The sequence below is a fragment of the Myxine glutinosa genome, chromosome 6, assembly GCF_964187855.1.
Source record: "Myxine glutinosa chromosome 6, kmMyxGlut1.1, whole genome shotgun sequence".
In the NCBI taxonomy this organism is placed as follows: domain Eukaryota; kingdom Metazoa; phylum Chordata; class Myxini; order Myxiniformes; family Myxinidae; genus Myxine; species Myxine glutinosa.
The window spans coordinates 150,827,165-150,841,861 of record NC_136266.1 but is presented as its reverse complement, the minus strand read 5'-3'; the positions used below and the strand labels follow the sequence as shown (position 1 = coordinate 150,841,861).

Sequence of the window (14,697 nt, the reverse complement as noted above, 5' to 3'; positions counted from 1 at the left end):
GCTTCGGCCTGCACAAACCAAATGTCGGCTTGTGCTTCCCAGAACTCCGGGAGTTTGACGGTGACAGCGTTGGTAGCCATGGCGCGTTCAGGGGTCAGCTACGGCTGAACCAGTCGGGGTCACCATTGTGGTGCGGTGCACACACGATTCGTTTGCCAAGAAGGTAGGCCACAACGCGTTGTACAAACTGAAAAGCTTTATTAACAGCTCGCACGTAAGCACTGGGCGGGCTCGACTTTGGAGCCCACATATATGTCCCGAGGCCACGCCTTGCCCCCAGGCGTGGCCGGTCGGCCGAAAGGCGGGGCTGGTATCTCAGTTCCACCCTGCGCCTCGTGACGCCTTTGCTCCGGGCGTGGCCCGAGCTGCGCTTCCACGCCCGGACACTCGCGCCACCCACTGGTGCGTGGAATTATTGCCCACTGGCATTGTGTCCGCCACAAGTCATTATTTATTTTTAACAATGTGTAGATATGCATCAAGAGGAAGATAATTGTTTATGGATAGCTTATTGGCACAATTAGCCTGCTCATGGTGACCTGGGAGTTGCGATGTCACGTGGTTTCCTCATATCTCGTGGGAATGTGAGTTTGACAGGCGATCATGATGGGTTTCTGAGTGATTGGAGAGTGTGAAATATTCTGGAGTTGTGGTGGGGGATGGGAAGGGGATTTGAAGGCTTGAAGCGGGTATGGGATTGACGCCTTAGGGTCGGGAGGGGAGGATGAAGACTTGGGGTTTGTGTGAGGGGGGAGGGGAGCAAAGAATGCAGAGAGGAGGGTTGTGGTGGGAGGTAGGGGGGGAGGACAGCATTTGAAGGCTTTGAGTGGAGGAGCAGATTGATGGCTTTATGGTTGGGAGGGGAGGGTGTGGACTTGGGTTTGGGAGGTTGAGGTTGATGATTTGGGGTTTGGGAGGTGGGGTTGTTAACTTGGAGTTTGTGAGGGGGGAGAGAGTTGAGGTCTTGAAGTCACATTTTACATTGTGTGGATGCTCCATGGGTTCTTGCTGCTAATAATGTGAATGTTTGATTCTCCACCAATAGAGGCCCGGGTGCTGGTGCTTGAAGGCTTGGTGGAGCAGGAAGTTGAAGAGCAGGGCAATGCCACATTGAGGTGTCAGCTTTCCAGGGCTGCTCAAAGTGTGACTTGGAGAAAAGGAAGACAACTTATTCACCCATGCAGCAAGTATGACATGAGAATAGAGGGCAATGAGGCAAGTCTTGTCATCCAAGAACTACAACCTGAAGACACAGGAGTTTACCATTGTGAGACAGGAGATGATAACACGTCAGCCTCACTCACTGTGAAAGGTAAAATGATGCCACAAATCATTTAGTAGTTAACAATAATGATGAAGAGAATGATATCACTCTTCCATATTTAAATATGTTGTGACAGTTTAATTTTCTTCATCCACAGAAGCCCCACTGGTTGTTCTTGAGACCTTGAGTGATATTGAGGTCGAAGAGCAGGGAAGTGCTACATTCACCTGTAAACTTTCAAAGCAAGGAGGTCAAGTCACCTGGAGAAAAGGCACAACCCTCCTGAAACCCAGTACTAAGTACGAGATGAAGGTGTCTGGAGATGTTTCACAGCTGGTAATCAAGAAGCTGGAGTTGGAAGATGCAGGGACCTATGAATGTGACACAGGGACTGTGAAGAGCCAAGGAAAACTAATGGTGAAAGGTGAGGAGATTCTTTATTTTCATTTGTCGAGTGCTGCCACAAGCATGTTGGGTTTTAATTTGTTTTGGGTTTTGACATTTGTCTTCATAAAACAAACTTGTTCCTGCATGAATAATGTAATCAACAAATTCGATGTCTTCACACGTCAACACTTCATCTTATTTCCTTGCTCTATGGATATACCTGCATTACATTGGGAGGTTTATTAAGAAATAACAATGTCCGCAGCATTACAAAACTGGCGAAAAACGCTTGTTTGTAATCATCATCCTTATAACAATATGCTTGTTCGTCCGTCCGTTTGTCTGTCTGTTTTTAACATTTTGTTCCACCCATTGGTTGGACATTTTCCCTGACTCCACCCACTATTTCAACCTGAACGAGAGGGCTTGGATCGGCAATCGCTCATGCTTCTCAGTATAGCGAACTCCTAATAATGGTAGCACTTGAAATTTTGTCTCATTTTAAAGACAAATGTGTTGGGTTTTTTTTCTCAAACAAGCGGGACACCAAGGAACCACCGTTAGAGGCCATTTTTCCCCGCAGAGCAGGGGTTGGCCTTTTTTAGGTACCCTGGTCCCCTTTTTGAAGCAATGTTTTACCGCTGGATGCCCTTCCTGCCGCCAACCCTGTTAGTCGCCTCTTGCGACACACATGGAATTACCAGTGAACTGGTACTCAATTTGCCGACCTCAGAAAGATGACAGGTTGAGTCAACCCCCCTGGTGTTAATTCAGCGATCGACCGGGATTCAAACCCAGGATCCTTGGATCTCAAGCCGGCACCCAAACTGCTTTGCCAACACCAGCCTATAACCTGGACAGCAAGGATCAAGATAAAACATTTAATGCCTTCCTCCGGGAACCGTAAAAATCATACGGCCGCCATGTTGGTGCTTACTGCCCTGCGAATCCAAAGTCACCTTCGTAGATGTCATATTCACAATCGTCATGCCCTCCCTACAAGTTTTCCCCTCAGTGTAAAATGACCAAATCGACAATAAGGATTTTGAGCTTATAGGCGTTACAGGCCTTATGAAGGTAGGCCTCAGAGATCGAGGCAGCGGTCAGTTGTCTATACACTGACCAAATAGCGATGTGGAATTCCCACAAGCAGGGCTTTTACCGCAGAGGTTATGCAGGGTCCTTGCTATTATTTCTGACTGTTTTCTCGAAAACGACTCAACCAGGAACCGTAAAACCCATGTCATTTTTAAGGACTTTGTCCAGGACTTCCGAGAATCTCGCGAAATTGTGAAGGAAAACCTCCGTCATTATTTATTTTTAACAATGTGTAGATATGCATCAAGAGGAGGATAATTGTTTATGGATAGCTTATTGGCACAATTAGCCTGCTCATGGTGACCTGCGAGTTGCGATGTCACGTGGTTTCCTCATATCTCGTGGGAATGTGAGTTTGACATGCGATCATGATGGGTTTCTGAGTAATTGGAGAGTGTGAAATATTCTGGAGTTGTGGTGGGGGATGGGAAGGGGATTTGAAGGCTTGAAGCGGGGATGGGATTGACGCCTTCGGGTTGGGAGGGGAGGATGAAGACTTGGGGTTTGTGTGAGGGGGGAGGGGAGCAAAGAATGCAGAGAGGAGGGTTGTGGTGGGAGGTAGGGAGGGAGGACAGCATTTGAAGGCTTTGAGAGGAGGAGCAGATTGATGGCTTTATGGTTGGGAGGGGAGGGTGTGGACTTGGGTTTGGGAGGTTGAGGTTGATGATTTGGGGTTTGGGAGGTGGGGTTGATAACTTGGAGTTTGTGACGGGGGTGGGGGTGAGAGTTGAGGTCTTGAAGTCACATTGTACATTGTGTGGATGCTCCATGGGTTCTTGCTGCTAATAATGTGAATGTTTCATGCTCCATCAATAGAGGCCCGGGTGCTGGTGCTTGAAGGCTTGGTAGAGCAGGAAGTTGAAGAACAGGGCAATGCCACCTTGAGATGTCAGCTTTCCAGGGCTGCCCAAAGTGTGACTTGGAGCAAAGGAAGACAACTTCTTCATCCATGCAGCAAGTATGACATGAGAATAGAGGGCAATGAGGCAAGTCTTGTTATCCGAGAACTTCAGCCTGAAGACACAGGAGTTTACCATTGTGAGACAGGTGATGATAACACGTCAGCCTCACTCACTGTGAAAGGTAAGATGATGCTTCAAATATTTTAGTAGTTAACAATAATTATAATGACAATGATATTGCTCTTCAATCTTTAAATATTTTTTGACAGTTGAATTTCTCTTCATCCATAGAAGCCCCACTGCTTGTTCTTGAGACGTTGAGTGATATTGAGGTCGAAGAGCAGGGAAATGCTACCTTCACCTGTAAACTTTCAAAGCAAGGAGGTCAAGTCACCTGGAGAAAAGGCACAACCCTGCTGAACCCCAGTGCTAAGTACGAGATGAAGGTGTCTGGGGATGTTTCCCAGCTGGTAATCAAGAAGCTGGAGTTGGAAGATTCAGGGATCTACGAATGTGACACAGGAACTGTGAAGAGCCAAGGAAAACTAATGGTGAAAGGTGAGGAGATTCTTTATTTGATTTGTAGAGTGCTGCCAGGAACACGTTGGGTTTTCATTTGTTTTGGGTTTTGACATGGAAATTTTGTCTCATTATGAAAACAAACGTATTGTTACGGACACGACTTAAGATGTTGCTTGACCGAGCGGAATGGCCGCCGTGTTCGCACAGTTTACCCGATTAACCCCAACTCACCCGATTCCACTCGAACGTTGGCCAAATCGCGCTACGCTAAATCAATGATGGAAAGGACACAACGACTGGGATAAATGAAACGACGCAAGGGGTACAGTTCTCAAGACCTCCGGAGGAGGATATAATTAGTGGTGGAGAAAAGGGGTAGATTACAAGGTAATGAGGTAAAGACACAGAAGAGATAGGCACTTAGATACAACCTTATCTATCCCAGACAGACCACAGACAAACGGAACAAGACTGACTTACACAGGGATTGATGGCAGGGAAGGACAGGCAGTCGATAGCACAAGGTGCACCTTGGCTCAGGGACAGGATAAAGCGCGGTGCAGTCCAGAGATGCGGGGAGGTGTCACAGCGCTCGGAGGTGGCGTCCTTCTCTCTCCAAGCTCAGCGCGCATCTGACGTCACCTCCCTCTTCCTGCGCATGCTCAGCGGGGAGTCACACGCCATCGGCTCATTGGCTCCGCCCCAGATGGGATCGGTCCGCCGCCTCTATTGGGTGCGGGGGTTACCGGGCTCCGCCCTTGACGAGGAGCTGACAGCGAGCCCCTACTTGGTAACCCCGTCGAGCACATGTTCGATGGCGGCTCGTTGGAAAGGCTTGGTGCCCTCCCAACACCCCCTACCAACCAAGCCGGAGTGAGGACGCACACTCCCCGCGCTGCCGCCGCTGTTGTTGTTGTTGTTGCTGAACCGTGAGGAAGAGCTGCGGTGAGGTATTGGGAGGTCCTAAACTTCCTAACGGTGCCATACAATCACATTCTGGTGCAACGAAGAGTCAGAATTAATGGAAACGAGCCCTTAACTGACATAGACTAAGAATAACTAGCAAGATGTCCTATAGTTGTCTACGTGAGATGCGGTGGACCTGGATGCGACATTTAATGGGGGAAATAGGGGGAGGTCGGGTCTACAGAGTGTTGTTTACAGAAAATGGGACTAGGGAATGGGGGATTGGGGATAGTTGGGAAGTATTGAGGAAATAGGGGAATATTTACAAGCGGATATGGATGGATGTAAATCCCATATCCGCAACAGTATGTTTTTTGTTTTCTTTCCCAAAAGCGGGACCCCACGTACACCTTGATTAAACACTTAATGTGTTCCTCCGGGAAGCATAAGAAACATTTGGCCGCCATGTTGGTGCTTACCGATATGTGAAGCCAAAGACGTCTTCAGAGCAGCCATATGCACAATCGCCATTCCTTCCTTATAAGTTTTCCCTTCAGTGAGAAATGACCAAGGTGACAGTTAAAAGGATGTTGATCTGATAGGCATCATGGGCCTTGCGAAAAAAGGCCCAAGTCATTGAGGCAGCGAACTGTTGTCGATACACCACCCAAATAACAATGTGGCATTTCTCAAGTAAGGATTTTACCAGGGTTTTAAAAACGGTTGTTAGAAAAGCTTTTAACAGTTTTACATAGGTCCTTGTTATTATTTCTGACTACTCTCTCTTAAACGATTCGACAAGAGCCCATACAACACATGTTTGTCTGAGGATTTTCAGGCATTTCACGGCAAAGTGCCAGTGAAGATCTGTCATTATTTACTTCAAGGATATTATATATATATATATATATATATATATATATATATATATATATATATATATATATATATATATATATATACACATATATATATATATATATATATATATATATATATATATATATATATACACATCGGTATATACACATCGGTGAATATATATATATATATATATATATATATATATATATATATATATATATATATATATATATATATATATATATATATACACACCGCCTGCCACGCGGTGACGTTATCTCTGGTATCCACTCATCATATGGAGTCGACCTGCAAGGTCGCTCCCAGCAAGGTGCAGCAGCAGCAGCTGTATGGGACACCTTGCTGGCGGTTCTCCACTGATGATATGAAGGTCGCATAGTGACTGATATAAAAACCGAAAGGGTCACAGAGTTACAAGTGTATGGAAAGCCTCACTGCGTTGCCCTGATGAAGCCCCAACAAGGGCAAAACCAGGTCGGTAACTGTGAGTTTTGCATGCACTTGTGACAGTATCTGTATTTATAATCCGTAATGACGCACTGCTAGATGGTTCCTCTGGAACTTTGCAGGCAAAGCGGACGTGCATGGCGATGACGTCATGTTGTCCGCTCATTAGGTTGGAGAACCAGATTACAGATACCATTATTAGTAACTCCCAACCGCAACCAGGTCGACTCCATATGATGAGTGGATACCAGAGATAACGTCACCGCGTGGCAGGCGGTGCGTATCGCTCCCAGCAAGGTGCAGCAGCAGCTGTATGGGACACCTTGCTGGCGGTTCTCCACTGATGATATGAAGGTCGCATAGTGACTGATATATATATATATATATATATATATATATATATATATATATATATATATATATATATATATATGTATATATATATATATATATATATATATATATATATATATATATATATATATGTATATATATATATATATATATATATGTATGTATGTATGTATGTATGTATGTATGTACAGTCACATGAAACAGTAAGTACACCCCATGTAAAGTTTTGACTTTTTCAACATATTTCAACATACAGCTATTTGATCTTCATTTCAACAATATTGATAGATAAAGGTGATATAATATGACAAATATCATGAAACATTTACATTTTGTAGTCCATTGTATAATTTAAATAAACATAAATGCAAATTTCGCATGTGGAAAAAGTAAGTACACCCTTGGCTCTCATAGGTGGTATTGCCCCCTTTGGCAGAAACAACCTCAAGTAGGCGTTTCTTATAACTATCTACCAGTCTCTGGCATCGACTGGGAGAAATTTTTGCCCACTCCTCCATGCAGAATTCTTTCAGCTGTGCGATGTTTGAGGGGTTTCTTGCATGCACAGCTCGTTGCAAATCCCCCCACAACATCTCGATGGAATTTAGATCCGGGCTTTGACTTGGCCATTCCAGAACCCTCCATTTCTTTCTTTTCAGCCTTTCCTTGGTGGATTTACTGGTAAATATACCAGTACTGGTAAACAAGGTCCACCTTCGGTTGAGCTTCAACTTTCCGACAGATGGCCTCACATTATCCTCAAGCACCCTCTGGTACAATGAAGAATTCATCGTGCATTCTATGATGGTGAGCTGCCCAGGCCCTGAGACAGCAAAGCTGCCTCAATCCATAATATTTCCACCACCATGCTTTACAGTTGGTATCAGGTTCTTGTGGTCAAATGCTGTCTTTGGTTTTCGCCAAACATGTCTTCTGGTACTGTGGCCAAATAGCTCTACCTTTGACCCATCTATCCAGAGCACATTGTTCCAGAGGTGCTGGTCTTTGCCAAGGTGTTCATTGGCAAACTTTAGTCTTGCCCTGATGTTCTTTCTGGACAGCAAAGGTTTCCTCCTGGCACACCTCCCATGTTGATCAAATTTGTGCAGCCTCTTTCTAATGGTAGACTCGTTCACTTTGACATCAACAGTGGCAAGAGCTTACCTGTAGGTCCCGTGATGACATTCTGGGGTTCTTCGAGACTTCTTTCAGCATCTTGGGGTCTGCTCTCGGGCTGAACTTGCTGGGGCGGCCTGGCCTGAACAAGTTGGCAGTTGCTTGGAATCTTCTCCACTTGTAGATGATCTTCCGGACAGTCGAATGATTGATTTCAAATTGTTTGGAGATCTTTTAAAACCCTTCCCAGACTCGTAGGCATCTATAACCTTCTTTCTGAAGGCCTCAGACAGCTCTTTTGATCTCGACATGGTGACGCCGCACACTTCAACAACAAAGAGCAAACCAAACGAAATGTCTGAGGTTTAAATAAGACAGGTTCCTCCAAGATCCTCTCTAACGATGTTCTAATCATTTGCACCTGAGCTGGTGCACCTGATTCTAATTTTAGGTATTTGAAGTAGTGATAAATTTAGGGGTGTACTTACTTTTTCCACATGCGAAATTTGTATTTATGTTTATTTAAATTATACAATGGATTACAAAATGTAAATGTTTCATGATATTTGTCATATTATATCACCTTTATCTATCAATATTGTTGAAATGAAGATCAAATAGCTGTATGTTGAAATATGTTGAAAAAGTCAAAACTTTACGTGGGGTGTACTTACGTTTTCACGTGACTGTCTGTGTGTATATCTATCTATATATATAAAACACAGTGTGTGTGTGTGTGTGTGTGTGTGTGTGTGTGTGTGTGTGTGTGTGTGTGTGTAATGTTACCGATAGACTCCTAAACGGAGAGGCTTACGTGCTTGATATTTGGCAGAGACATGGCCATTGAGCCTGGGACGAACATGGCCGAACTCAAAATATTTGACGATCCATATTTTTTATTCATATTTACCTCAGCGCATTTGCCTCAGCGCAAAAAAATATTCCATATTAAATGCCAAGTCTGTATATATATATATACGTATATATATATATATTTATTTATATATATATATATATATATATATATATATTATATATATATATATACATATATATATATATATATATATATATATATATTAGGGTGGTCCTTATTCCTCAACATTCGGATTTTCTAAGCTCCAACCCCCGGGATTCATTGGAATAGTCGAGAAAACTCTCCTGGTGAACTTTTTTTTTTCCAATCGGACAACATTTACCCCTCCCTCATCGACCTTGAAGTTTCACCCTGAGGAATAAAAGCAAAAATCCTTGAAAAAATTTTTTTGTGCCATTTATTCCCAAAATGTTAGCTTATAACACACAACATACAGTATTTTATAAATGGTTACCTCATTACACAGTTAAATGTATTAAACTATAACAAAAATCTTAAGCAAAATGTCCCACAAGGTTCCTAGGCCCGTCCGACGTAGTGCCCCTGCTCCTGCTGGGCCGCCACACCAGCAGCCACGGTCTTCTTTCTGGAGTCCGGGAACTCCGCGTGATGACGAGAGACAACTTGGAGGAGAAATTGCAGTCTCATCATCCTGAGTTAGCATTCGGTTGTATTCCTGGATGAGGGCAACAGTCGCCTGTACGCGAAAGCCTGGACACTGGCTCCGGAGGCCGCAGCTGCCCCTCGACACGACCTGCAACTGCTGAAGGATTTGACGACCTACATGGACGTCAACCGGGACGTGGGCAAGGCAGCTCTGACCAAGCTGCAAGGGCACCTGTGGTACCTCTCGGAGGAGCTTGTCGCTCTGGCGCTCTTTGACCCCCTGGTCACGGTGGAGGAGAAGAGGCAAATACTCACCTCACTTCACACTACGGTGGGAGATGAATCTCCAGCGAAGCGCCCAAAGCTGCCCAGCCAAGACGTCTCAGGACTCCAACTGCAAGACATGGCATCAACCAACACGCGACGGTTCTTCCAGAAGCTGCGCCTGGAAGACGGCTTCCTCGACACCGATCCCGCGACCTGGCTGAAGCGGGAAGACTTCCGGACAGCGGCGGCCTTCGTGCAGGCGATAGCAGTCATCAACGACAACGCGGGGCGAGGAGTTGCCCTCATCCAGGAATACAACCGAATGCTAACTCAGGCTGATGAGCAACTGCAATTTCTCCTCCAAGTTGTCTCTCGTCATCGCGCAGAGTTCTCGGACTCCAGAAAGAAGACCGTGGCTGCTGGTGTGGCGGCCCAGCAGGAGCAGGGGCACTACGTCGGACGGGCCTAGGAACCTTGTGGGACATTTTGCTTAAGATTTTTGTTATAGTTTAATACATTTAACTGTGTAATGAGGTAACCATTTATAAAATACTGTATGTTGTGTGTTATAAGCTAACACTTTGGGAATAAATGGCACAAAAAATTTTTTTCAAGGATTGTTGTTTTTATTCCTCAGGGTGAAACTTCAAGGTCGATGAGGGAGGGGTAAATGTTGTCCGATTGGAAAAAAAAATTCACCAGGAGAGTTTTCTCGACTATTCCAATGAATCCCGGGGGTTGGAGCTTAGAAAATCCGAATGTTGAGGAATAAGGACCATATATATATATATACAGTACTTGGCATTTAATATGGAATATTTTTTTTGTGGGGGTGAACTTACCTTTCAAGATGACTTAGAATTAAAAACACCTCACCACCAAGAAATTAAAAACACCTCACCACCAAGAAATTAAAAACACCTCACCACCAAGAAATTGAAAACACCTAACCACTAAGAAATTTAAAACACCTCAGCACCATGTAATTAAAAACACCTCACCACCAAGAAATTAAAAACACCTCACCACCAAGAAATTTAAAACACTTCACCACCAAGAAATTAAAAACACCTAACCACTAAGAAATTTAAAACACCTCAGCACCATGTAATTAAAAACACCTCACCACCAAGTAATTAAAAACACCTCACCACCAAGAAATTAAAAACACATAACCACCATGTAATTAAAAACACCTCAGCACCATGTCATGAAAAACACCTCACCACCAAGAAATTAAAAACACCTCACCACCAATAAATTAAAAACACCTCACCACCAAGAAATTAAAAACACCCCAGCACCACATAATTAAAAACACCTCAGCACCACATAATTAAAAACACCTCACCACCACATAATTAAAAACACCTCACCACCACATAATTAAAAACACCTCACCACCACATAATTAAAAACACCTCACCACCACATAATTAAAACACCTCACCACCAAGAAATCTAAAACACCTCAGCACCATGTAATTAAAAACACCTCAGCACCACATAATTAAAAACACCTCACCACCACATAATTAAAAACACCTCACCACCACATAATTAAAACACCTCACCACCAAGAAATCTAAAACACCTCAGCACTATGTAATTAAAAACACTTCAGCACAATGTAATTAAAAACACCTCACCACCAAAAAATTAAAAACACCTCACCACCACATAATTAAAAACACCTCACCACCCCCAATAAATTTAAAACACCTCAGCACCATGTAATTCAAAACACCTCACCACCAAGAAATTAAAAACACCTCAGCACCATGTAATTAAAAACACCTCACCACCAAGTAATTCAAAACACCTCACCACCATGTAATTAAAAACACCTCAGCACCATGTCATGAAAAACACCTCACCACCAAGAAATTAAAAATACCTCACCACCAAGAAATTAAAAACACCCCGGCACTACATAATTAAAAACACCTCAGCACCACATAATTAAAAACACCTCACCACCACATAATTAAAAACACCTCACCACCACATAATTAAAACACCTCACCACCAAGAAATTTAAAACACCTCAGCACCATGTAATTAAAAACACCTCAGCACCATGTAATTAAAAACACCTCACCACCAAAAAATTAAAAACACCTCACCACCACATAATTAAAAACACCTCACCACCAAGAAATTTAAAACACCTCAGCACCATGTAATTCAAAACACCTCAGCACCATGTAATTAAAAACACCTCACCACCAAAAAATTAAAAACACCTCACCACCACATAATTAAAAACACCTCACCACCCCCAAGAAATTTAAAACACCTCAGCACCATGTAATTCAAAACACCTCACCACCAAGAAATTAAAAACACCTCACCACCAAGAAATTAAAAACACCTCACCACCAAGAAATTGAAAACACCTCACCATCAAGAAATTTAAAACACCTCAGCACCATGTAATTAAAAACACCTCAGCACCATGTAATTAAAAACACCTCACCACCAAGAAATTAAAAACACCTAACCGCTAAGAAATTAAAAACACCTCAGCACCATGTAATTCAAAACACCTCACCGCCAAGTAATTCAAAACACCTCACCACCAAGTAATTCAAAACACCTCACCACCAAGAAATTAAAAACACCTCAGCACCATGTCATGAAAAACACCTCACCACCATGAAATTAAAAATACCTCACCACCAAGAAATTAAAAACACCCTAGCACCACATAATTAAAAACACCTCAGCACCACATAATTAAAAACACCTCAGCACCACATAATTAAAAACACCTCACCACCACATAATTAAAAACACCTCACCACCACATAACTAAAAACACCTCACCACCACATAATTAAAACACCTCACCACCAAGAAATCTAAAACACCTCAGCACGATGTAATTAAAAACACCTCAGCACCACATAATTAAGAAACACCTCACCACCGCATAATTAAAAACACCTCACCACCACATAATTAAAACACCTCACCACCAAGAAATCTAAAACACCTCAGCACCATGTAATTTAAAACACCTCAGCACCATGTAATTAAAAACACCTCACCACCAAAAAATTAAAAACACCTCACCACTACATAATTAAAAACACCTCACCACCAAGAAATTTAAAACACCCCAGCACCATGTAATTAAAAACACCTCACCACCAAAAAATTAAAAACACCTCACCACCACATAATTAAAAACACCTCACAACCACCAAGAAATTTAAAACACCTCACCACCAAGAAATTAAAAACACCTCATCACCAAGAAATAAAAAACACCTCACCACCAAGTAATTCAAAACACCTCACCACCATGTAATTAAAAATACCTCAGCACCATGTCATGAAAAACACATCACCACCAAGAAATTAAAAATACCTCACCACCAAGAAATTAAAAACACCCCGGCACTACATAATTAAAAACACCTCAGCACCACATAATTAAAAACACCTCACCACCACATAATTAAAAACACCTCACCACCACATAATTAAAACACGTCACCACCAAGAAATTTAAAACACCTCAGCACCATGTAATTAAAAACACCTCAGCACCATGTAATTAAAAACACCTCACCACCAAAAAATTAAAAACACCTCACCACCACATAATTAAAAACACCTCACCACCAAGAAATTTAAAACACCTCAGCACCATGTAATTCAAAACACCTCAGCACCATGTCATGAAAAACACATCACCACCAAGAAATTAAAAATACCTCACCACCAAGAAATTAAAAACACCCTGGCACTACATAATTAAAAACACCTCAGCACCACATAATTAAAAACACCTCACCACCACATAATTAAAAACACCTCACCACCACATAATTAAAACACCTCACCACCAAGAAAGTTAAAACACCTCAGCACCATGTAATTAAAAACACCTCAGCACCATGTAATTAAAAACACCTCACCACCAAAAAATTAAAAACACCTCACCACCACATAATTAAAAACACCTCACCACCAAGAAATTTAAAACACCTCAGCACCATGTAATTCAAAACACCTCAGCACCATGTAATTAAAAACACCTCACCACCAAAAAATTAAAAACACCTCACCACCACATAATTAAAAACACCTCACCACCCCCAATAAATTTAAAACACCTCAGCACCATGTAATTCAAAACACCTCACCACCAAGAAATTAAAAACACCTCACCACCAAGAAATTAAAAACACCTCACCACCAAGAAATTGAAAACACCTCAGCACCATGTAATTCAAAACACCTCAGCACCATGTAATTAAAAACACCTCACCACCAAAAAATTAAAAACACCTCACCACCACATAATTAAAAACACCTCACCACCCCCAAGAAATTTAAAACACCTCAGCACCATGTAATTCAAAACACCTCACCACCAAGAAATTAAAAACACCTCACCACCAAGAAATTAAAAACACCTCACCACCAAGAAATTAAAAACACCTCACCACCAAGAAATTGAAAACACCTCACCATCAAGAAATTTAAAACACCTCAGCACCATGTAATTAAAAACACCTCAGCACCATGTAATTAAAAACACCTCACCACCAAGAAATTAAAAACACCTAACCGCTAAGAAATTAAAAACACCTCAGCACCATGTAATTCAAAACACCTCACCGCCAAGTAATTCAAAACACCTCACCACCAAGTAATTCAAAACACCTCACCACCAAGAAATTAAAAACACCTCAGCACCATGTCATGAAAAACACCTCACCACCATGAAATTAAAAATACCTCACCACCAAGAAATTAAAAACACCCTAGCACCACATAATTAAAAACACCTCAGCACCACATAATTAAAAACACCTCAGCACCACATAATTAAAAACACCTCACCACCACATAATTAAAAACACCTCACCACCACATAACTAAAAACACCTCACCACCACATAATTAAAACACCTCACCACCAAGAAATCTAAAACACCTCAGCACGATGTAATTAAAAACACCTCAGCACCACATAATTAAGAAACACCTCACCACCGCATAATTAAAAACACCTCACCACCACATAATTAAAACACCTCACCACCAAG

The 14,697-nt window shown here is 42.4% G+C and overlaps 1 protein-coding gene across 1 annotated transcript in view; it reads left to right on the top strand.

The window, feature by feature from the left end:
* Positions 1-14,697, top strand: part of OBSCN (obscurin, cytoskeletal calmodulin and titin-interacting RhoGEF) — a 377,067-nt gene that overhangs the window by 186,635 nt on the left and 175,735 nt on the right. Inside the window, exons 40-43 of the mRNA XM_078780751.1 lie at positions 1,046-1,312; positions 1,422-1,688; positions 3,566-3,832; positions 3,943-4,209. Of these exons, the coding sequence (XP_078636877.1) occupies positions 1,046-1,312; positions 1,422-1,688; positions 3,566-3,832; positions 3,943-4,209 (1,068 nt within the window). The remainder of the gene's footprint in view (positions 1-1,045; positions 1,313-1,421; positions 1,689-3,565; positions 3,833-3,942; positions 4,210-14,697) is intronic.